A 26,248-nucleotide genomic window follows, 5' to 3' on the forward strand; every position below is an offset into this window, starting at 1 on the left:
TCGCGTAGCTCGTCGCTGTTTTAAATGTATTTCGAAGATTAATTTACAGGTCAGAAAATCTATTCGCCCTGACCTGCAGCTGAGTATGAGTATAGTTAGTTACACTAGCTTGATTGAATGGGACGTGTTTTTTTTTTGTTTCGCCGGGGGCGGCTTTCAAACCCATCTTCAAAGAATAGACGGAGAAAGGTTCCGCACACTGCGTGCTGCTGGGATGCTATCAAAGACGCGAATTGTTTACCAGCGCGAACTCTCGGCTTGGCTGAGTGACAGGCCGCCGCTGCACTGATTGATGTGTTTAATTATTCTTTAATAAATGAGATCCAGCCTTGGCTAGAGGAATCAGTTTCGGTATAAATATTCGCATTTACTTGATAGTGCAAAGTGAACATAGGAATGCGTTGCATGTTTGTTTATTTTGAGTCTGTATAAGAAATCGGTTGATCATTTGAAATAAATTTAATTTATTTTTATGATAATCAGTCATAAATTTCAAAAAATTCATACCAAATCATTTACTCTTTACCGCCGATAGAGTAAATTGTTTTTCTCCACGGAAATGCCAGAAGGCTTGCAATTTGTCATACTCTACTGTTTATGTGATTTCAAAGTGATTGTTGGCTATTAAACGGAGAGGTGCCTCGACCAACAGGTGTCTAACTCATTAAATGTCGAGAAGCCACCATAATTGCGGTAGTTAACTATCCTACCCAAATGTTCAGGTTCAAGTATAAATAAAATTAAGTGTCCGTGTAGTTATTTGCGAACTTGAACCTTCACTTTCCAAATGCATTTTCTTAACTGCCAAACGTCACGCTAAAAACCGGCAGCTAATAAAACCGGAAGAGTCCCACCGATGTTCACCACTGCGGTTCATCCTAATGCATTTATGGGTCCCGCACTGTACCCGTGCCAGTGGTAGAGATGCTTCATGCCGCTTAATTTACGGTCCAGGAGAGTGCTTAAAATCGACACAAGCATAAATTAGCGCAGTTATAAGTGTCGTCCGGGTGAGATGCTTGTTCTGCGGACCACCCAGCCCCATCGCTTTCAAACTGAGTAGAAAATTTATTAGGTGTCCCCTGAGAATGTGCCAAACGATCGGATCCCTGTGCAGTATACGTAGCTCCGTATGCTGTTTGACATCATTAAATGTCAGCAACTTATTTCCCATGTTGCACGGTAGATCCGAAAGAGATTTCGGTAATCGAATGTAGACGTAATGCTGAATTTCGCGTGAGCGGCCCAATTCAGGTACAGTTGCCGAATTTGCGGTTTGGGTTGCATGATTCTAAATTATCCTTGGTAGTTATTGATAATGAGTTTTAAAAATAGTGTTCAACGATTTTATTAGCAGTATGAGTACTGTCTGGGGAGACAGTATTATTAGTTTTTTAAGTCACTCGCTGTATGTTCGAGTCCCATTCTGGAAGAAGCTCATGGAGCGTCAAAGTCTTTTAGTTTTCATGCCTTTTGTGACAGCCCTGCCTTTATTTTGTATATGAATAACCAGCTATCAAAACAGAAGGTTTAGTTCCAGTACTGAATGTAGCCCCAGAACATCGCTTTGAAATCATCGAAGCTACCCATAAAAACCAGTCTGTTTGGAAGAGTTTTGCTTCATAAAAAATAATGCGCCATTTGGAAATTGAACACCTTTCTACCAAAAATGGTTTCACGCTGGGAGGAGTATTCTACACACAATCCAATTTCGACGACTGTTTATGTACATCGTAAACGAAAAACCTACTGCGATTGATTTTAATTTCTTGCCGCAGACAGTGTACAGCCGTAACTGAACTTATGATCTATATCGAAATATCGAATGTTTCGAACAGTTCGTACTCTATACATACTACTACTACATACTTATTTCCATAATTACTTTATACCTTTATGTTCTTCATGAACACTGTTACCACAATTAATATTTAATAATAATCTTACATTCCTAGCTGTAAGAACTTTTAGCTAGTTATGTTCATGTATAACTAGGAAGAATTTATCTGCATGACACTTAGATTATTTTAGCTTGCGCGCATTGGCACTTCTAACGAACTATGGTTTCTTTTTCCACTGCGCGTCGCCCGGGTAACTCTGTCGCGCCCTGATGCTAGTTAGTCGTCGTGTTGAGAGTCTCCTGTTTCCGTGAGTCATTCACCTACCAGCCTTAGCACGATCTACTCGGATAGTCCCCGGTGGTGAACTCACCCTTCTCCGACTGAGAGTTCCCGGATAGAGGAATTTCTCCCGATACCGAAACCCGCTCGCTTAGGCCATTTAGCTGCCAGCTTTATCGAGATCTACTCGGATATTATACGGTATACTGCCGTACTCCAACTGAGAGTTCACTGGCAGCGGGATTTGTATCGGTACCGATGTCTGTTTCGTGAGCCAATTGGCTCTCATTTTCGTTGCGGTATGGTCGCATAGTCCACGGCGGTGAATCTACCCTACTGTGAATTCCTCGGCGGTTGATTTCTCCCGATACCGATGTTCGTTTCCTTGAGCCATGTGGCTCCCCACTTCGTCCCGATCTACTCAATCTAGCCCCCGGTGGTAGACCTAGCCCCTGTGCTACTTCGCGTACCACCCAACTAGTCCCCCGCCGTGGACCTAGTCTACACCGACGAAGAGTTCCCCGACGGCGGAATTTCTCACGAAACGCGATTTGTGGTTTCACGGGGGCTTCCTAGCTGACGGCGCTACTTTGTTGGTCCCTTCGCCACTTTCTCTGCAGCTCTGAGAGTATACTAGTTGCCACTCTGTTGACAGCATCCCAAATATGTTCGTCGTGGCACATCTCTTCGACGATATTGTCAACTGTCACACCAAGCATACCCCTTATAATCTCCTAAAATCTGTGTCATTTGAAGACCACGTGCTCCGGTGTCTCTTGCAACCAGACAACTCGAATGGCTCCACTACTTGAGACCAGGTTGTTGGCTTACGTACCTCCGTTTTCCAAGTCGATCGTCGAGGGGTAAGCCAGAGCATCGTCAAACGGCGGGTAGCGCCGTTTATGTGCGTGTCCATATCAGCAATGTATTTTTAAGTCGCTCATGCACTTTCTAAGAATTCCTGCAAGATGGCGATCAGGCGTTTCTTCAAATGGAGAAGAACCTGTAAAAATTTGTCCCGATAGAGCCACAAACTTCGAAGCATCGAGCAACGGACTTGAGCAGTGGATGTACAAAACTGATCGTCAGCTCGCCAAAGTGTTTACCAACTCGAATACGAAGTGGGTGTTCCATCAACCTGGGCCTGCGTCACCATTCCGTTGACCGAGTTGCACGTATTTACCCCGCTTGTAATTCTATTGACGACATTATCCGATGCCTTCCCTCCCGTTTCAAGAATCTCTCTGCGTGTTGCTTCGAACTTCAGACATTCGAAAACTACGTGCTCCGGTGTCTCCCTGACGTTCTCACACTCTGGGCACAATTGTGGCGTTGCGTGCCCGAACCGTTAAAGATATTTCCTGAGGCAGATTTGGCCCGACAGGAGCTGTGTGATGTGCAAGTTCACCTCTCCGTGCTTTTTATAGACCCACATCGACAGGTTTGGGATGAACCGGTAGGTCCACCGTTTTTTAAACCGTATTGTCCCCTTCATGTTGCCACTTCGCCATCGAATAACTTTTCACCATCTTCCTCACGTCTCCGGTGTTTCTCCGATTTCAGCCAGAGTGATACAGATGGGGATCATTCCGGCAATAACGGATACTGCCTCCGACGATATTGTTCCCTACGTGCTTGCAACTCGTACGGCCATCACCCGGAATGTCTTGTTCAGCTTTTTACGGTTCCGCATCGTCCTCAGCGCCGCACCCCAGGCTGCGGCTCCGACGTCGACTTGATTTCGCTGAACCGCTTAACAGTTGCTGACCAGTAACTCCCAGACACCTCCACTCCAGTAACAGCTTGACACCTCCACTTCTTTAAGTGTCTCACCGATTGCCGTTAGTGACACCTCGTTCGCGAAACCCACGATTTTCAGTTTCCTGGGCAGCCATAGTGACAAACCATTATCGTACATCCCGTTCCAAAGAGTTGGACCGAGAATGGAGCCCTGAGGAACGCCCGCTGTGACTCGTATTGTCTTCTGCCCCTCGCTTGTACAGTAGCATTTTCCTCTGGGAGTATCTCTTCAGGATCTGACAGATATAGTTGGGAACCCTCATTCTGTGCAGCATTGGTGCTGTTATATACATTATTCACATCTGTCGTGACCCCAACGCAGTATCGATATCCTCTTCGCTTCTATATACGAGCCTACTCGACTCTCGCACTGTCCGAAATGCCTCCACTATCGATGCTTCTTTGTGGAATCCGAACTGCATTTTGGACAGTCCGCACTCACCCTCCGTGCATTTCGTCAGCCTGTTAAGTATGATTCTTTTTAGGAGTTTTCCGAGTATATCCAGCAGAAATATAGGCTATATGTGGTCGGAATGCCGGTGCCTTCCCTGGTTTGGACAGCAACACCAGACTCTGTACCTTCCACATCATTCATCTAAACACTTCTGTGGCCTGGCTCCTGAACATGTCCGGTACGCTTCACTCAGGGATTGGAATCTACTTCTCGGCACAGCACCTCTCGGCAATCTGACTTGCCAAGATAGAACCGTTTTAAAGCGGTCCTAAGTTTTCGAAATGCCGCCTTGCGCTTTTCTGTATCTGGCTCCGATGCTACTCTCTGAAACCGCCGTCTGGCTCCGACACAGGCAGCGCATAGCGTACTGAGTGTCTCGTTCCACCAGTAGACTGGACGTCATCTGCTGTGTGACTTCAGTTTTCGCGGCATTGTAGAGTCATAGTCCGTCGCTATCCTTCTTGCTAGAACAACCGCATCAATGTTCTCGGTCCTCAGAATATATTGGCTCAAATGGAGGGTTCCCCGTACATAGTCGGGGATTTGTGCCTAAGGTCTTTGTCTTCTACTTTCGCTCTCAGCTCATCTTTCACCAAAGGGTGGGCGTAGCGTAGTTGGTAAATCGATTGCCTTGTAAGCACCGCACCTGGGTTCGAGTCCCGACCCCGCACATAGGGTTATAAATTTTTCATAAGAGATTTTTCTAACCCGAAGAGGCGAATGACCTTAAGGTTTAAACTCAATAATCGAAAAATATATCTTTCTCCGTACTTCCGCAAAGTTGCGTAGGCCGATATGGTGGCGAATCGCCTAGTAGTCGCTATGCGAATACTTCTTGCATACTCTCCAGTCCATGTTCGTCGTAAGTGAAGGACTGCAGAACGTGGCGTCGATGATAGATTCCCTTCTGTTTCTCTGAAATGTACTAACGGAACCTTTATTGTACATTCACCCTCTTGCGTCGGATATTCTACTGCCCCACTCCACAGCTCAGGCATTTAAGTCACCACCAATGACTATTGGCTTTCGACTGATCAACTGTTTGTTTAACTGCGCTAGCATTAAGCTTAACTACTCCTCTGTCTACGTTGGAGGTGCGAAACAATTGCACACGAAGATTTCGTTGATTTTAACGATCACACAGTCTTCGTATGAACGTTATACTACTTCTTGAATTGGGCCATAACTTGTATGGCTTCCGTCCCCGATCCAATAGCCATCCAGTTACCGTTATCAGGGGAGGCATGATACGGCTCTGCAATTAAAGCGACGTAATACATAGTTTCTGTCGTAGGCTACCACAACAGTTGCTGCGCGGTGTCACAATGATTCTGATTTATCTGGATTATCTCCATTACCGTTGGCCTACAATCTCCCTCTTGTCGGCAGGGCATTTGAATCTACCCGTCTGCTGGTTGTTAGCGTCATCTAGAGTTCGAAGCATGCACTTCTGTCTCTGTGTGCAGTCTCTCGCAAAATGATCCATCTCCCTGCATATCCCGCACATTCTGGATCTATCCGGGTCTTTGATATTCCCTGCCAAGTGTCCAAAGCCCAAACACTTGAAGCATTTCTTCGCTTGTTTATTCACTCGTGGAGCGACTTTCAATGGACATCTCGACTATTCAACTGTATCGTTGCCTACCTCCAGTACCTTGTCAGCAGCGGTTACCGTTAGACGACTCATCGCCAGGGATGCCAACGGTACCGATAAACTACATTTTTTTCGGTATATTTACATTTGCACAAGCCGTACAGCCCGCTACAGCGACGCATCACTACAGCTCTTGCCAGAACGGTAGCCTAACCGAGTACATTTTCCCGTACAGCAGTAGAATACATTTTTGTTTTGCTGCTGTACTCCGACTGCTCGGTGAGAGTGTGGCGTAGTAAAGTTTGTTCTCTCGCTTTGCACATTTTTCTCTGCATAGTCAAAGGGAGAGGCCCGCACAGGAAAGCGTTGATGCCGGCCGTGGCGTAAATGAGCCTCATTCATTGTTGTCATTTTTGAATAAAAATATTAAAAAGATTGAAAATATTAAAAAATGTAAAATAAGGAAAGAGAAGCTGTACCGCTCGCGTCTGGTGGCTGTACTGGGGACAGTAGTTTTTTGTCATGTTACTGCTTTGCACACAGGCAGCCGTACAGCGCTGGGCGTCCTGCACAAGCGAATGACAGCAGCATCGAGAGAGAAATGAGAATGTAGGCAGAAAAATTACAGCCGCAGAAAAGGTAGGCATTTTGCATCCTTGCTCATCGCTATCTGGAATCCGCCGTACCCCTTTTTTAAACGGATCATAATGTGCACTTCGCCTAGATTGCACTGTGCTTTCAGTGCACCTCTTAGCTCGTCTACTGTTGTGATCTCATCCAGGTCCTTGTACACAATCTTTGAGCATAAAGCTTTAACTTCTGCCTTTTCGCCCATAGTCGAGCTGTTAATCGTGGGATCCTCATTCCACTCTTAGAACATTTCACTTTTTTGGGTTCGCCTGGCTCTCGCACATTTTCACCCAAATCCCTCAGTTTCAGGTTCTCTCTGACATTCTTGAGGAGCGCTGCATACGGCACCTTCTGATGAGCTGAAGTTTTCTCTTTCTTCTTTCAACTTTTCTCTCCTTTTTCCGCTATTGCTGTTTCCTTTGCTTCTTTATCCTACCTAGAACGGTACTCCAGCTTTCTTCTTGTCATCCTTCCCTTTGGCAGTGAGAGCGTCCTCGCCCGTCTGCCTCTCAGACCCACCTGGTCATCCATCTCTTCGCGAGGATATTAACTTTTTTGGAGTCATGAAAACTGACGTGTTCTCCCGTCCAACCAACTTCTCATTCCTCTGCCTCGGTGGAGCTAAGAAAACGGTAGCCTTTACCAACGCCAATACACGCTCAGCTACCTCAACCCTCAGTGTTGCCGTTTCGCACTTCTTCACAGCAGACACTAGCGCCTTTCAGACTTTAAGAACCATCTCCTAATTGTCCTTATGAACCTTGTTTCTCACGTCCACGAAGTTGTGCAGCTCATCCACCGAGCACTTCGCTGCCACTACTTTCGATTTCTGTGATGTTTTACTTGCCCCACTTTGCTCTGGCTGTTACTGTTGCTGCTGTTGTTGCAACTACGATTGCTGTTGCGGCTGTTTCCGCTGCGATTTTGCTGATTCTTTTCCTACTCCTGCTCTTGCTGAATAACTTTAGCTTCTGGTGATGGTGGTGATCCCACCAAACCACGTCTGGTGGACGGATTCGTCGCGCCTACTCCGTATGTGTAAGTTGTTTGTCCGACTGCTGTTTACACTTGTTGGACGTAGTCCCCTTTTATGATCTCATGGTTATCTATGCAAGCCGGGAGGTCATGCTAGGGTTAACATATGGAGAGTAGTAAACGGCGTGAAATCTGGAATGGTCCATCCGAGCCTAATACCACGAACTAAATGGTGACAAGTTTTGAATGTACAAGATATTAGCCGGACGGAGACAGCTGTACTCTTTGCCCACTCGCTATTTCAGATCGCTGTCATCATACCTAACTCAGAGAGAACTCCGTCCTGTCCGTTGAAGTTCGCCGTGACCAGTATGCCATAATCAGGATGTTACTGGCGTCGATTCTGATGTGCCGGTTGGCACTCCAGTTGGGCTAGGTTGGTTCTATGCTAAGGTATGTATGTGTATGTGTGAAGGTGGTGAAAAAGGTGCTTTGATGTATTCATGTTTATATTACTAACCTAGTTCATTTGATTTGGGTAGGTGTTAGCTCGATTGAATTCCGATGATTCATTTCGTTTACATTGCAAACCGCGTTCTGAACCCATGCCTTAACGTTATGTGTGCATCAAATGGATTGAAACATTATAAAAAAGACTTTCGATTTCGTACAGAAGGTAAGAAATCGACGCGAATTTTGTATATTTACCTTCTCTACCTTCTTACCAGCATTCTTCGTGATTAAATGTTTATGTTACTGCAGCTTGTGCGACCACCCTTGGCTGCTACTCTGTTATCGATCTGGACTAGATGATTGAATGTTTTTGTTACTACATGAAGGAAAAAAAATCAGTTCATACATTAATTAACTAAAAATAAAAAAAATCACGATTTCGTGAACTGAGCGATTTACGAAAATCGTGACCAAGTCCCGGAAATTATGCATAATAATCCTCGTATTCATAGAACTGTGTATGTTTTTAAAAAACTAGTTCTCGCAAAAATGTACAAGACGTTACATTGCAATTTTTGGTTGGTTTACTGTGGTTGTTCCCTGCACATGTTTAGTTTTTGTTATGATTATTGTTCGTAATTTGAGGATACACAGGTTTTGTAATAGATCAACTAAAATGACGGTCATGATTTCTAATCACGTTATTGTGATATTTGATTCATAAGTTAAATATCGGATTTTTCTGACAGAGTGACACGATTTATGCTCATGATTTCAGTTTTAGTCACAAAATTCCTAATTAATATTATTCACGTTTTCGTTGTATTTTATTCACGAGTTTCGCGATGGATTTTTCTGGCAGAATAGTGTGATTTATGTTCTTGATTTCTGGATCTCAGTCACGATTTCCGTAATTTATATCAGGTTATCGTGATATTTTAGTCACACATAGAGTGAGTTGTGTTCATGATTTCAGGATCATAGTCACGATTTTGGATATTTTAATAACGAGTAGTGTAATTGATGTTCATTGAAATCATGGATCTTAGTCACGTCTTTCGTAACTTATATGCACGTTTATCATGATATTTTATTCTTGAGCTCACGTTCGAATTTGACACGTGCAGTAATGTAACTACTGTGAATGTTTAATTACTGTCGGATTATTTACTTGACAATATGATTTGGTTCATAAAACCGTAAATGATTCGCGGTATCTTGTTTTGTGAACTACATCACGAACAAGATTCATGGCTCTATAATATGTTTTGATACTCAGTGCAGTTTTCGTTTTCTGTCCAGACATCACATTAAACTTTATCGAAAACATAATGACGTTCGAGGTCCTAATAGTTAGAGCAGTCTAGAAGACATCCGTAATCATTTTCTATTTTATTCAACTCTGCACATGGTCTTGACATTTTCACTTGAACTATTTCACAAAATTTGGGTTTTGTCGTCATATATTTATGTACAGCCTATAGCGACTAGTAATAGGTTAGAGCAGCTCTAACCTATTACTAGTCGCTATAGGCTATACATAAATATATGACGACAAAACCCTAATTTTGTGAAATAGTTCAAGTGAAAATTTCAAGATCATGTGCAGAGTTGTATGAAATAGAAAATGATTACGAATGTCTTCTAAATATCACAAGCACTCAAGCTAGATCGTGAATCATGTACTACGAGCCATGAAGCAGTTCACAAATCCATGAATAATATTTTATGATTTTGTGAGCAATTTTACGAGCACGAACTATCAGTTGTGAAAATTGAACTAGGAATCATGAACTAGTTCACGAACACATGAACGGTATTTCTTGAACTAGTTCACGGCCACACATGGTCAGATGTGACTATTATATTAGGAATCATGAATCAGTTCACGTTTCTATGACTATTTCTTGATTTTGTTTACTACTTCAAGAGCATGAATGGTTAGTCGCTAGGAATCATTAATCAGTTCACGTTTACATGAATAATATTTTTCAATTTTGTGAATTATTGCACGAGCTCCAATGGCAAGTCGTGACTATTATACTAGGAATCATGAACTAGTTCACAAATAAATAAATATTTCATGGCTTTGTGAACTAATTCATGATCATGAATGGTGAGTTGTGACTAACTCGCTTGACATCAGGAATCAGTTCACGTATACATGAATAACATTGTGCGATTTTGTGAACTATTTCACGAGCACGGATATTAAATCGTGACTATTATATTTGGAATCATAAACCAGTTCACGACGATTGAAAGGATTAATGAATAATATTCCGGGTTTCGTGAAATAGTTCACCCATAAATATGTTTTCCAAAAGCGGTGAATAAAATCACGATTCTACTTTTGGTTTTATGTATAATGTTCATAAAGTTGTGAACTAATTTACGTGTAGAAAATCGTATTAGTAATGGTATGGTGGAGACCGTGACTGAAATTCTCAAAACAAAAACAAATATCTTCAGAAATAAAAACTTTATTTAAGCGTTACTGACTGAAAATGGAACAAAATTATAAAACACATGATTTTTGTTCATGGTCCTGTTTTCGTAACGTAAGAACGGTATTGTTCCTGAAATCATGGCACTTTATTCACGTTTTTGGGAACAATTTTTTTCCGTGAACATTTGATTTAGAGCTAGTATAAAAATACATTTTGTCCGCTTATTTTGCATCTTCCTTCTATCTGAACCGATAATGAAAATAATTCTTCCATCCTATATGAATAGTCTATTCTAATGATCAATTGATACTATCTGCCGAATTTTTAGCCGTAATGCGAATGATTTGCCCATCAAAAATACGTCATGCAACCCCCTTCAGTTAGGCCTTACCAAGCGGTTACGCTGGCGGCATCGTTGAAACTGTCGAATAGAAGCTGACAACAGCTTGAAGCAACATCGAATGTTTCTCCAAATGTATTGCATAAGATCCAAGACTGACTTGGGTCGTCCATCGATCCTAGTTTGCATACGGTACATAGCTATGTTCACTGTTCTTCGTTCGCCCGCACTTTGGCGCATTCGATAAGGTGCTGCTGAAAATACTAATTTATCGTTGAAGGGCGTAGATGGTTGAGTGGTAAGCGTGATCGACACTCACCACAGTGGGTCTGGGTTCAAACGCAGCCGACGTTGTTGAGATTTTTTGATGTGAAAAATCGGTGGTCACGTCTTCCTTCGAAAGGGAAGTAAACCGTTAGTCCCGGTCCATGTGATGATGGACTGAAATCTAGAGTTCAGATTGTGGAGTGAACTCTCTGGTGTCGGTGATAGGCATTCATTTCATTGCGGACAGAGACCGTCGGAAAATAAATAGCCAACAAACAAGGAGTCCATCCAAACACATTATCCCAAATTGCTTTATTAGTCAATATGATAAATTAAAGAGAACTCAAAAAATAACTCAATATAATGTTTAAGTTTGAAGTCTGCTCTTACCACAGAAATCCTAGTTAGTCGTCATTCGTTTCCAAGACAATCTGATAACTTAGTAGTTATCATTTCAATAGAATGCAAAAATAAGTTTTTGCCCTTATACTTATTATGGTCCATCCGAGCCTAATACCACGAACTAAATGGTGACAAGTTTTGAATGTACAAGATATTAGCCGGACGGAGACAGCTGTACTCTTTGCCCACTCGCTATTTCAGATCGCTGTCATCATACCTAACTCAGAGAGAACTCCGTCCTGTCCGTTGAAGTTCGCCGTGACCAGTATGCCATAATCAGGATGTTACTGGCGTCGATTCTGATGTGCCGGTTGGCACTCCAGTTGGGCTAGGTTGGTTCTATGCTAAGGTATGTATGTGTATGTGTGAAGGTGGTGAAAAAGGTGCTTTGATGTATTCATGTTTATATTACTAACCTAGTTCATTTGATTTGGGTAGGTGTTAGCTCGATTGAATTCCGATGATTCATTTCGTTTACATTGCAAACCGCGTTCTGAACCCATGCCTTAACGTTATGTGTGCATCAAATGGATTGAAACATTATAAAAAAGACTTTCGATTTCGTACAGAAGGTAAGAAATCGACGCGAATTTTGTATATTTACCTTCTCTACCTTCTTACCAGCATTCTTCGTGATTAAATGTTTATGTTACTGCAGCTTGTGCGACCACCCTTGGCTGCTACTCTGTTATCGATCTGGACTAGATGATTGAATGTTTTTGTTACTACATGAAGGAAAAAAAATCAGTTCATACATTAATTAACTAAAAATAAAAAAAATCACGATTTCGTGAACTGAGCGATTTACGAAAATCGTGACCAAGTCCCGGAAATTATGCATAATAATCCTCGTATTCATAGAACTGTGTATGTTTTTAAAAAACTAGTTCTCGCAAAAATGTACAAGACGTTACATTGCAATTTTTGGTTGGTTTACTGTGGTTGTTCCCTGCACATGTTTAGTTTTTGTTATGATTATTGTTCGTAATTTGAGGATACACAGGTTTTGTAATAGATCAACTAAAATGACGGTCATGATTTCTAATCACGTTATTGTGATATTTGATTCATAAGTTAAATATCGGATTTTTCTGACAGAGTGACACGATTTATGCTCATGATTTCAGTTTTAGTCACAAAATTCCTAATTAATATTATTCACGTTTTCGTTGTATTTTATTCACGAGTTTCGCGATGGATTTTTCTGGCAGAATAGTGTGATTTATGTTCTTGATTTCTGGATCTCAGTCACGATTTCCGTAATTTATATCAGGTTATCGTGATATTTTAGTCACACATAGAGTGAGTTGTGTTCATGATTTCAGGATCATAGTCACGATTTTGGATATTTTAATAACGAGTAGTGTAATTGATGTTCATTGAAATCATGGATCTTAGTCACGTCTTTCGTAACTTATATGCACGTTTATCATGATATTTTATTCTTGAGCTCACGTTCGAATTTGACACGTGCAGTAATGTAACTACTGTGAATGTTTAATTACTGTCGGATTATTTACTTGACAATATGATTTGGTTCATAAAACCGTAAATGATTCGCGGTATCTTGTTTTGTGAACTACATCACGAACAAGATTCATGGCTCTATAATATGTTTTGATACTCAGTGCAGTTTTCGTTTTCTGTCCAGACATCACATTAAACTTTATCGAAAACATAATGACGTTCGAGGTCCTAATAGTTAGAGCAGTCTAGAAGACATCCGTAATCATTTTCTATTTTATTCAACTCTGCACATGGTCTTGACATTTTCACTTGAACTATTTCACAAAATTTGGGTTTTGTCGTCATATATTTATGTACAGCCTATAGCGACTAGTAATAGGTTAGAGCAGCTCTAACCTATTACTAGTCGCTATAGGCTATACATAAATATATGACGACAAAACCCTAATTTTGTGAAATAGTTCAAGTGAAAATTTCAAGATCATGTGCAGAGTTGTATGAAATAGAAAATGATTACGAATGTCTTCTAAATATCACAAGCACTCAAGCTAGATCGTGAATCATGTACTACGAGCCATGAAGCAGTTCACAAATCCATGAATAATATTTTATGATTTTGTGAGCAATTTTACGAGCACGAACTATCAGTTGTGAAAATTGAACTAGGAATCATGAACTAGTTCACGAACACATGAACGGTATTTCTTGAACTAGTTCACGGCCACACATGGTCAGATGTGACTATTATATTAGGAATCATGAATCAGTTCACGTTTCTATGACTATTTCTTGATTTTGTTTACTACTTCAAGAGCATGAATGGTTAGTCGCTAGGAATCATTAATCAGTTCACGTTTACATGAATAATATTTTTCAATTTTGTGAATTATTGCACGAGCTCCAATGGCAAGTCGTGACTATTATACTAGGAATCATGAACTAGTTCACAAATAAATAAATATTTCATGGCTTTGTGAACTAATTCATGATCATGAATGGTGAGTTGTGACTAACTCGCTTGACATCAGGAATCAGTTCACGTATACATGAATAACATTGTGCGATTTTGTGAACTATTTCACGAGCACGGATATTAAATCGTGACTATTATATTTGGAATCATAAACCAGTTCACGACGATTGAAAGGATTAATGAATAATATTCCGGGTTTCGTGAAATAGTTCACCCATAAATATGTTTTCCAAAAGCGGTGAATAAAATCACGATTCTACTTTTGGTTTTATGTATAATGTTCATAAAGTTGTGAACTAATTTACGTGTAGAAAATCGTATTAGTAATGGTATGGTGGAGACCGTGACTGAAATTCTCAAAACAAAAACAAATATCTTCAGAAATAAAAACTTTATTTAAGCGTTACTGACTGAAAATGGAACAAAATTATAAAACACATGATTTTTGTTCATGGTCCTGTTTTCGTAACGTAAGAACGGTATTGTTCCTGAAATCATGGCACTTTATTCACGTTTTTGGGAACAATTTTTTTCCGTGAACATTTGATTTAGAGCTAGTATAAAAATACATTTTGTCCGCTTATTTTGCATCTTCCTTCTATCTGAACCGATAATGAAAATAATTCTTCCATCCTATATGAATAGTCTATTCTAATGATCAATTGATACTATCTGCCGAATTTTTAGCCGTAATGCGAATGATTTGCCCATCAAAAATACGTCATGCAACCCCCTTCAGTTAGGCCTTACCAAGCGGTTACGCTGGCGGCATCGTTGAAACTGTCGAATAGAAGCTGACAACAGCTTGAAGCAACATCGAATGTTTCTCCAAATGTATTGCATAAGATCCAAGACTGACTTGGGTCGTCCATCGATCCTAGTTTGCATACGGTACATAGCTATGTTCACTGTTCTTCGTTCGCCCGCACTTTGGCGCATTCGATAAGGTGCTGCTGAAAATACTAATTTATCGTTGAAGGGCGTAGATGGTTGAGTGGTAAGCGTGATCGACACTCACCACAGTGGGTCTGGGTTCAAACGCAGCCGACGTTGTTGAGATTTTTTGATGTGAAAAATCGGTGGTCACGTCTTCCTTCGAAAGGGAAGTAAACCGTTAGTCCCGGTCCATGTGATGATGGACTGAAATCTAGAGTTCAGATTGTGGAGTGAACTCTCTGGTGTCGGTGATAGGCATTCATTTCATTGCGGACAGAGACCGTCGGAAAATAAATAGCCAACAAACAAGGAGTCCATCCAAACACATTATCCCAAATTGCTTTATTAGTCAATATGATAAATTAAAGAGAACTCAAAAAATAACTCAATATAATGTTTAAGTTTGAAGTCTGCTCTTACCACAGAAATCCTAGTTAGTCGTCATTCGTTTCCAAGACAATCTGATAACTTAGTAGTTATCATTTCAATAGAATGCAAAAATAAGTTTTTGCCCTTATACTAACAGTAAATACATGATGCAGTGCGATTTTGATACTTACTGAACAACAACAGTCCATAAGTAGGCTACATGTCCACTCATTCGAGTATTTGTATTGTCTGACGATTCCAGTAACTACAACGGGAGCTCCACACAAATCAATCGCGCTAATTCGAAATGCGAATTTTAAAGGAATGATTATGCCCATAACATGTATATCTTATAATGAAGGCACTGCATTATTAACCTGTTCGAATACTGAATAATTTGCATTACATTAATTATCATGCATAAAATGTATTCAAATCATGATAAAAGAATTACATTCCTGTTTTGGGTGTGTATTCGCACTTCTTCCAAGAAATCAAATCTACTATCTTATCATCTTTTCAGCTCTTTATCTCTTCGTCTTGTATGACTGCAGGTACACAAAGAAAACACCCATCAACAAACATTGGGTTCACTGATAAATAAGAAGACGACAAACACGAAGCTCTCCTACGTCTTATCAGTCAACGGTTTTCATCGGATGCGACCACAAGCGACCATCAAAGAAGCTCGGAAAGAGTTGTTTTGATAGTACCTTTATGGTTGTTGGTACCATTTCATCATAAATGCGGCTAGTTTATCATTTTTTTATAGACCAACCCTCTCACTTCGAGGCCAATTTTGACAACAATCAGCTTGATTCCGCATACGCGGCACTCGCACTGTACACCGCCCAATTGAAAATTGAAGCGACGAAAATAAGTAATCGGACAAATCGTAGATCAAAACGCGAAGTAACGGAGATACCTGCGGTCGGACGTAAAACCACGAAACCACCAATCGAATCGAACCCGAACCGTGTGATACGTGTCGATAATTACTCTCATAAAACGATGAGTTATGGCACCTGGTTTTCCGTTGCTGGGCTTCGCGATAGGATTCATAAAACACCACCTTTGAGAAAACGATCGCACCATAGTTTCTCCTGATTGTGATAGACTTAAGACCACCACCACCACCACAAACGAAGCCCTTTTCGGTGGGAAAGGGCGAGGCATATTCTCACGATCTGGTGATCACAATCAACAAACAGGAGACGGACCAGACAGGCTGATAGACAGACGTACGGACAGACAGACAGACAGAATTGAAACCAAAGCGAGAAAAGAAATTGAATCAACGTCCAATCAACCGAGGGGGTATCAATATTTATACTATTTTGGGTCTTGATTCGATGCATCGTTTTTGTTTGACTATAGAACTCGATAGATCAATGCTTTCCAGTTTGATGGTGGTCTCGTGGTTTGCTACGGGTCATCGACATTCTTTTACTGGGATGCATTTCTATAATGGAATGGTTGATTGAGTGGAAAAGGTGATAAATCATTTCGTGGTGACCTTAACGTGAAACATTAAGCATAGTTGACAATTCCTAATTTGGGAGAACTTGAATCAAACTTAGAAACATATAGAAGAAGTTGTTTTTGGTATTCATAGTAAAAATGTAACTTTCAAAATATACTTTAGGATGCAAATACCGTTAGTAGGTAAAACATAATAACTAATAGTTTTGGTGAAAGATTTTATTTTAACAGTTTTTTCACGCGGTCTTCTTAGTTTCTACTCGAACTATCTAGTTTATGATTAACCTAATTTACCAAAAGGCTCTAGACCACGTAATTTCAACGCACATTTCTGTTTACTTTTTTTTATTTTTATCAGAACTCTTCTGGTCTCGGGAATTGATCAACAAATTTACACAAACTTTCATTTGCCCTAAAAATGTAAACATTTAAGCTAACCTTTTCTTATTTCTCTTCTCTCGCAGGATGTCGCCGCTACGCCGCCGACCAACGATCGACCGTTCCGCTTGGAAGGCGCTTATCGTTTTCGTTATCCTCGCGATATCAGCGTCGCCGGCAGTGTCCGAAAACGACTTCCGATATATCTCCTATCAGGGTAAGTAAATGTTATTTTTTCTCCTTCCATCGCTCAACGTCAAAGGAAGCAATTAACGGGACAACTTGATTGCCCCTTTTGGAGTGACGCATTTTTCAAGAAGTTGCAACCTATTCATTAAAATAAATAATTTTATCACTCGTACAAATGTAATTAGTCGCAGATTTTCGTGTTGTTGTAATTGCTTGCTGGCATGGCCGTACACTCTGGGTAGCCGCGACTCGATCCCAGTCATTCGATCCCTCGTCTAACACCTCTTCTTCTTCTTCTTCATGCTGGGCGCGAAGAAGTGACGAGTTGCAAATGGCCCCGTCTTCTTGCCGCTTGCTGCGCAATTTGAGTACGCGCGAATGCGCGACTTTCGCAGTACTCTCTGGGGCGAAAAACGATCGCATTGATATGTAAATATTTTGCGATTATGATAATTGCTGATTTCAATCGGGCTACCGAACGACCGCCACCAGTTCGTTAGTGGTCGGTTACCCGGGGTCTTGAAGCTATGGTGGAATTTTTGCAATATGTTTTTGCTGTATTTTCAAGTGCTACCAGTCAGTCCAGACGGCTATCGTAATGAAAGATTGAGTGGTTTTTTTTACTAGTTGTGGTAGTTTGAGTCATTAGCTTCCGGTTTTTGCGAGGACCCGTCAGCATGGGAATAATATTCCTGCTTTTAACTGGTCTACTGAAGTGATGACATATTAGTGTTCTGTTAGTTTGGCTATTCAGTCAATTTCCGGTGGCCCTCGGGTTCTCAATAGCTATGATCAATTAAGTTTTCTACAGAATGATGACAGTGTGGGACTCGGTTTTTTTTATTGAAAACTTGGGAAGAATTATCAGATTTTGGTGTTAAATTTGTATAACAGTGCTAGATTAACTGGACATTCGGTTCTGGCAGATTGAATGGGATTTTTTTTAAAAGACTAACGTGGTTAGAAAATCGACTTTCGGAAAGAGCGGGATGTTCAGGACAGTTAATTGATTTGATAGAAATATATTGTAAAAAATTAATAAAAGTTTAGCAATAAAAACATTTTTTTGCCCAGTGCAGTAAGGAAAATCTAATGAAATACTATAAACTTGACTCAGCAACCTTGAGAAGCTCTGTAACGGAGAACAGAGTGCACCTCGAGCGTTCGAGTTGTGAAAAATAACAGTTCATTAATAGGTAAGCTGGATACTATTCATTGAAAGCGACTGAAATGACAGTTTTAAAATGACCATCCGTGAGGAAAAAATCCGTACACCATTCTGCAATGAAGCCCGATCGTTTACCTACGGTCAAGCACACAGTCCGTATGGCATACGGATGTTTTGGGTGGTTATGAAAAATGATTTATTTGCTTGAAGCAACCGATTGAACATTATTATTATTGAATGCTTGATGTGATGGAATTGGATAGAGGTGATTTTCGTAAGGCTTAGCCATGAAAACTTTTGAAAAATGTTCCACTTGGGGAGTATCAGCTCCAAAGTGAAAAGATTCAAAGTCAAATATTACCTAAACTTAGTGCATCCATTTTCAACAATTATACTTCAGCTAGAAAAATGGCCTTTCATATTCAATTGAACATAATTGTATCATTCTTATCTCTACGATCTCGCAATAACAAAAATGTACGAATTCACGCCCGCTCTTGCACGATCATGAATATATAACTTATTAACTTATATACATTAGACAACAAGTCTCAGGGCGCCATAGTTAAAGACATCAGTGATCCCGATCAGAATGCAATAACAAGATTATAACAGGATGCAACTTTCGTAGTAAGCTCTGTTATAAATCTGGTCTCGTTAGTAGTTAAAATAACAGAAAATTATAACAAGTAACAACGCGAGATATAGTTTTGAAATATTTCTGTTATGTGTTTCTGATCGGGATATGGGGGAGCTCTCTTTCTTTTTTCATCTTAACCGTACGCTCAAAATTATACATCAGTATGACGGATCGCGCAAACATTCGAAAGCCGCACGCAAACGGCTACATGGTTATATAAAAGAATTCAAATACGTGAAGCTACACACACGCTAGCATGTGCGACAAACACGTTAACACAAAAACGCTCGTACCCTTCACGGTAATACAAATCTGGTAACGCATGTTCGCATGCAAACGCGATCATTCGTGCACATCTACACCCGCCACCGCACATACATAAAACACTCCGGTGATCAAGTCAGTATGTACTTACGAATTTTTATACTCGATCTCAAGTGCGATTATACCGACACCCGTTCCAGCGCGATCATAAATCAATAACATCCAAGAGCCCCTGCCTTTATTTCTAGCAGCTTAGGTCCATGCCTTCCATTTTGGTCTTTTTTTACAATGGAGAAGACGTCTACGTACTCGCCCAGTACACGTGCTATTAGTAGGTGTCCAAGCTACCACACGGGGTGTACTGGGGGCGAGTTGGGCTCGCATGGTGACGCTGTCATTAACACCGACTAAACTCCACTGGGCTCCGCCATCCTATCTCTCGGTATTACTTCTGGGGGGATGGCTGTACTTGATGTACTCAATCACTCTCGCTCACGCGTTCATACGTCCTGTATGAGGCTTACTTGGGTGCTCTCTCTATCGCACCTTGATTTATTTCTCTAACACTCCACATGAGGCTGATTTGTGCTCAACTTTTTCGTTCTTTGCGAGGCTGACTTGTGTGCTCACCTTTTTCATTCCTTGCTAGGCTTACTTTTGTGCTACCCTCTACCATACCGTGTGAGACTGACTTGGATGCTCACCCTTTCATTCCCCTGCCACGCCACGAGACATCGATAGCTAAGTCCCAACATACTACGCTACAACCCTCCCATCTTGACGTGAGGCAGTCCACATATACGCCTATACACTCGCTCTTCTGCCTTGCTTCGGGGTGGCTGGGTTTACCCCTTACGCGGTTGCCAGTCGCTGCGCCAAACCTACCCCAGCGTGGATAGACCATTCACTCACTTTTTTGCGCTCGGCCTTTTTCGCTCCAACTAACCAATCACTAGTTAGTCGTGCCCGTCGTCTGTTGCTCGGTGCACCAGTTTTCCTGTAGCCTACAGGCAATCTGGGTGGTTGCAGTCGAGACTGCGTTCCACTTCTCCACTGATTGACACATCCGCTGAATAAGGGTATCAGGGGTTGTGTCCCAGCCACAGACGTCAAGCATTGCTCTTCTTTCGACGTCGAACCGATGACATACGAACAGTATGTGTTCGGCAGTTTCATCTACACCTGGGCAGTCCGGGCAGACTGGGACCTCCGCGTGCCCGAACCTGTGGAGGTACTGACGGAAACAGCCATGGCCTGACAGGAATTGTGTCAGGTGGAAGTGAACTTCCCCATGGGGTCTTCCCACCCAGCTCGATATGCTAGGTATCAGCCGGTGAGTCCACCTACCTTTCGAGGAGTTGTCCCACTCACGCTGCCATCTGGCGACCGAGGTCACCCTGGTGCGCTCGCGGGCTCCCCTATTTCCACGTAGCTCAAAGCACTCCTCATCTTCCCGAATGACCAGCCCGACTGGCATCATGCTCGCTATCACGCAGGATGCATCGTGTGATACCGTGCGGTAGGCAGATATCACTCTGAGGCACATCACGCGGTAGGTGCTCTCCAGTTTCTGTAGGTAACTGGTTACCCTCAGTGCTCTTGACCATGACGGGGCGCCGTACCTGAGGATAGCTACGGCAAAGCCTGCCAGTAACCTACGTCTACTGGCGCACACCTTTGAGCTGTTGGACATCATCATCGATAGAGCCGCAACAGCAGTCGACGCTCTCTTGCATGTATGACGTGGCTGCAGAAGATCAGCTTGTCGTCTATAATGACTCCGAGAGACTCCGCTGTGAGGTGATCACGACTTCTCCCATATGGATAATTGCATGTTGTGCCCACTTGCGGTAGTTGACGATAACTTATGCTGAGCGAGCTCCAGGCCTCTCGCGCTCATCCATTCTTCCACCGTGTTGATCGCGTGTTCTGCAGTTAGTTCTACCTCTGGGATTTACTCCCCGTAGACCTCCAAGGTTACGACGATCTTGAACCCAGGAGGGAACTTCAGTCTCAGAACCCCGTCATACATGAGGTTCCATAGCACCGGGCCTCGGATCGAGCCCTGCGGGACTCCGACGGTAGTCGGAACCCTTTTCTGACCGGCATCGGTCTCGTATAGCAGTACGCGGTTCTGGAAGTAGCTTTCCAGGATCCGGTACAGATCCACCGGTAGGCTAAGCAGGTGTAACGAGAGCGCGATGGCATCCCAGCTTGCGTTGTTGAATGCGTTCTTCACGTCAAGTGTCACTAACGCACAGTATCGAATGCCTCGCCTTTTTCGTTGGATCGCAATCTCGGCAGTATTTATCACTGAGTTGATAGCGTCCACTGTGGACTTACCCTTCCTAAAGCCAAACTGGTTGCTTGACAGGCCGTCCGTACCTTCTGCGTACGGGGTTGGCCTGTTGAGGATGATCCTCTCAAGCAATTTGCCAGTCGTGTCGATCAGACAGATTGGTCTGTACTCCGATGGGTCGCCTGGCGGCTTCCCGGGCTTCGGCAACAGCACCAATTTCTGTCTTTTCCATCTATCGGGGAAACGGCACTCGTCAAGGCATCCCTGCATAGCTAGCCTGAACATATTCGGGTTCGCTATGATCGCTGCCTTGAGAGCGCTGTTTGGAACTCCATCCGGCCCTGGAGCTTTGTTCATTGCTAGGGAATTAGTCACAGCGAGTAGTTCTTCATTCGTCACCGGAGCCACCATTTCGGCCGTGCCCGCACTGTCTCGTAGTGCAGGTGGCCAGGGGGCTTGTGGCTCGAGACGGGAAGAGTACTTCGATAATCGTCGCCAACCGGTCCAGAGACCGTTCTGGGGGTGAAGAGCCCCCTTTGGGTATTTGTATGTATGGATGATTGCAATTGCATGATCGGTTTCTGTTATCGCGAAGGCTAGCGGCGTTTGTACGTTTTGAATGTGATATTGTGAGTGTATATGAGAAAATATGCAATTTATTGTGTTAGTGAGCTTTAATATGAATCTTAGATATAGTATTAAAAGGAAAAAGAGCACGCCGAAAAAAAAGAAAACAAAAATGAAAAGAATTGGCCGATATTTTGGATCAATGTGATTAACATTCGCGAGTGTCCAGCTGATTCGAGTAGTCAAATCTATTTTTCAGTAATAAAAATACATACAATTAGTTTACAAAGCTGTAGGTGATTAAATATATAAAGCATTCGTGCTGTGCTTTGGAACTGTATAGTTAAAGGGAAGCCCGATTAAGCTTTAAACGTATACTATAAATACTAGTTCCGGTACTCTTCTGACATTGATCTCTATCATGCGCTCATTAGGCCCGCTCTGAAAATATGCATACTGATTGGGTTATAGAGAATTCCTTAAGACCGGAAGTTGCCATCTTGGTAATCCAAATGGCCTCAGACATTGGTATTTGGCGTCTATTCGTCAATCCCGTTCCAAAAATACCCATATTGATCGAGTTTTAGAGAATTCCACTGAACCGGAAGTTGCCATCTTGGTTTTCAAAATGGCCTTAAACATCGATATCTGACGTCGACTCATCAATCCCGTTCCAAAAATACCCATATTGATAGGGTTTTAGAGAACTCCATTGAACCGGAAGTCGCCATCTTGGTTTTTAAAAAGGTCACAGACATCTGGCGCCTACTCGTCCAGCCCGTTCCAAAAATACCCATATTGATTAGGTTTTAGAGAATTCTGCGAAGTCGGAAGTCGCCATCTCAGACATCCAGGTTTGGTGTCTACTCGTTTATACTGTTCCGAAAACAACCACATTGTTGAAATGCAGACCAAAGAAATTCTCAAGATCCGACTTTTACAATTTTCGAAAACTCTTCTAAGAAATTAGAATAAAAGCAGAAACTGTGCTACTTGCAAAATCCGTGCAAAAAAACTTGTTCAAAAAGAGTTTTTTGCCTTCTAAACGACATTTTTGATAAAACTCCGAAATCACCCCTTTCCTAAAATCGCCTGTCTTTTGCATTGAATTTGAATGGAAGGCGGTTTTTTGCACGGTTTTTTTTACACGATATGTACCGTGTGAAAAAAACCGTGCACAGAAACCCCGTGTAAAAAAAACCTTAGTGTACTTATCGGACTTCCAATCTTTCAACAGTTTACTGCATTGCGGTACTTTTTCCGCCAAACCAAATGAAAACAACGATCAACTAGGCCAATCGGAATCCACCTGTCGCATTGTCAAATTGCAGTCGATGGCGTGCAGAACCGTGAGAAACATTTTAATTTACCGACATCTTTCATTCATAATTTCGCCTCGCTGCGCAGCTTGTTGTGATTAATGAGTTCAATCACCGCTCGGCTATAATTAAATTATGACCCGAGGATATAAAGATGTAATCGTTTTTTTTTTCGTTCGCCGATTTATTCTTTGCACACACAGTCTCCTTTCGCTCTGGCTAGCTGGTCAGCGTGAATTCTCCACCAAAGACCAATATCCGAACCAGCCATTTCGCTGGAAAATTAACCGTCTTTCATGACTGCTCAAAAACCTTCTGTTGCATGTTCACTGGGGGGGGGCACGATTCCGCCGGGTAAGGACCTCGGAAGATTGCGCTACGTTGTAGGCGATTGTCGGAGAAAGGAAGAGGCACAACATATTCCTTCGTCGGTCACCGGACGTCCAATGACCTTCGGTTCGGGCTGGCATTTTTAGGGGTCGGCTTGTCGGCAGCCGTAGCCAGTGCTTGCGAGCGGTAAGCTTTCTTCGTGCGGTCGTTCCTTCTTTATGGTAATTGGAATCGATTTAATTACTATTCATTAAATTCAATCTTGCGCTTCGCGCGCTCTGCTACATTCACTTGAATGGCTTCTGCTGTGGGACGTGATTGTATTCTGCGCGGTGTGCAGCGAAGAAAAGTTGTCTACTGCAACCGGTATGGCCCTATTTGGGTACCAACTACGTGTACGTGCCAGTTGGACTATATGTATTTCAGACTGTTCACTGTTACGGAATGGCCCCATTCCGGTGGCGGTGGTAATGATCTCCCATCGAGAATCGTATCGTAGTCGACATTTTCCAGGTAATCGCTCAAAATTCAACCGCCGCCACCGGTCGTCGTCGTCGTCGTTATTGTTGTAGATGTGCACCATGGTATGTCTTTTTCATGTTGTTTGTTGCCCATCAAATAGCAGGAAAAAACGCGTTATAACTGGAAATCGATATACCGTACAGGTTACATTCCGCAACAAGTGTCTCATATGGTCACGTGCCTCTTTTAAACATGGTACACGGTACTCCGACCGTATGGAGACTGTACGAATTTAGATCGAAATATAGTTCAATCGATTATAAGCTACAGCAGCAGTAGCGTTATTTTGAAATGACAGTTGAGGCGTTGAAATAGACATTTAAGAAGATATTTCTTCCAAAGCCACAATTTTCAAAAACATCCTTTTTTATCCTAAAAGTGCTCATTGTTGCTACATATATATCGTAAAATGTTCTCTAACCAATAAAAATGCGTTATGTTTGCGATGCGATTCATTCGCTACGATATAATACATTAGCAATCGATATTAGATGCTGCAATATTCGTCCTTCTACTTCCGAAGGGAAATATTTGTTAGAGGAATAGTGAAGTCGAATTGCTAGCACGGGTACCAATCAGAGCTGGATTAGAAAACCAACCGGTGCACACAGAACGGTAGGAGAATTTTTTCATATTCAAAACGAGCAGCTCCACATTGAGGACTGTGATGAGGAAGCCCACGCTCGCCAAAAGAAATACTCAGTTCTTTCATGAAATATAAAATTTCTTTTTCCAATTCAATTTTCAATAATGTACTAATGAGCTTAGGTAACCAATCTTTAAGTTAAGTATTTCTTAATCGACCAAACAAATGAAATGTTTAATAAATTACAGTGGAACCGGTTTATCCAGTTTGAAACTAAACAATGAACTGATTTCAGCTTTCAATTTTCTATAGGTGTTTCAATGTGGAAGTAGAATTGAAATAATTATACCTCCGTATACCGTTTTGTTATATAATTCATAACAGTTTTGAACTGTATTCTAAATGTATAGAGCATGACAGATACTCAGAAAGGATAACTGGGGAAATATAATTTTAAGTCCAGTAACACTTAAGACGTGACATGAATTTTAAACACTAAAAAGAACACCCGCTCGAACTGATGCTGGTACAGTTCTAGTTTTAAAATTATCAGTTTTATATTATAGAACTGTCAAAATAATGAATCTAGGACTGAACCGTTCCCGAACGTGTCCTTAGGTTGTTACTTGACTCGAAATTATTTTCCCCCATCTATCGAACATGAGTGTGTGCGCTTCGTACTCTTTATATATTGAAATGAGTTCCAAACGTATTTCAAATAAAGCAACAAAATGAACGGCAGCGTATACCAGTTATACAGCTCGAAACAAAATTGTCAGAAATAATAAATCAAAAAGCTCTGCTGGAAATGTGATTGTTTCCGTGCCTATTCTACTTTGAAACTCCTACAAAAAATACTACGCTACTGAACATAATAACCCTAAGGTATTTTATCGATAGAAAATAATAAAGTAAACCTGTGATAAAAACCAATTTATTTTGGTCAGAAGACCTTACTTTTGGGTTGACTACCAAGAATCTATACAGATTATCTCACAACTTTTGAAAATAAGCGAAACTGCTCTAACATAACTCAAACTTGTCGCCCAGTAAAATCTGCAACTAACCCCGCCTTTCTGTAGGCGCAAATTCCGTTGAGTCTGCCCGTGCTTTAGAAATAACTACAGAAGCATGTTGTCAATTGCTTTAGTGATAAAAACGTATCACATATATCCAAAATATGACACTTGTATGTCAATAGGCTCATTACCCTACGTACCTACAAGCCTCAGAAAAGATCAACCTAATTCAAGGCGCACATTAGCATAAAAATC

General features: G+C 41.7%; 1 protein-coding gene across 1 annotated transcript in view; it reads left to right on the top strand.

Annotated features, from left to right (window-relative positions):
- The window catches only part of LOC131683941 (semaphorin-5A), a 717,090-nt gene that overhangs the window by 169,641 nt on the left and 521,201 nt on the right, over positions 1–26,248 (top strand). Inside the window, exon 3 of the mRNA XM_058966353.1 lies at positions 17,177–17,307. Coding sequence (XP_058822336.1) covers positions 17,177–17,307 — 131 coding nt within the window. The remainder of the gene's footprint in view (positions 1–17,176; positions 17,308–26,248) is intronic.

The sequence above is a fragment of the Topomyia yanbarensis genome, chromosome 2 (genome assembly GCF_030247195.1).
Source record: "Topomyia yanbarensis strain Yona2022 chromosome 2, ASM3024719v1, whole genome shotgun sequence".
In the NCBI taxonomy this organism is placed as follows: Eukaryota; Metazoa; Arthropoda; class Insecta; order Diptera; family Culicidae; genus Topomyia; species Topomyia yanbarensis.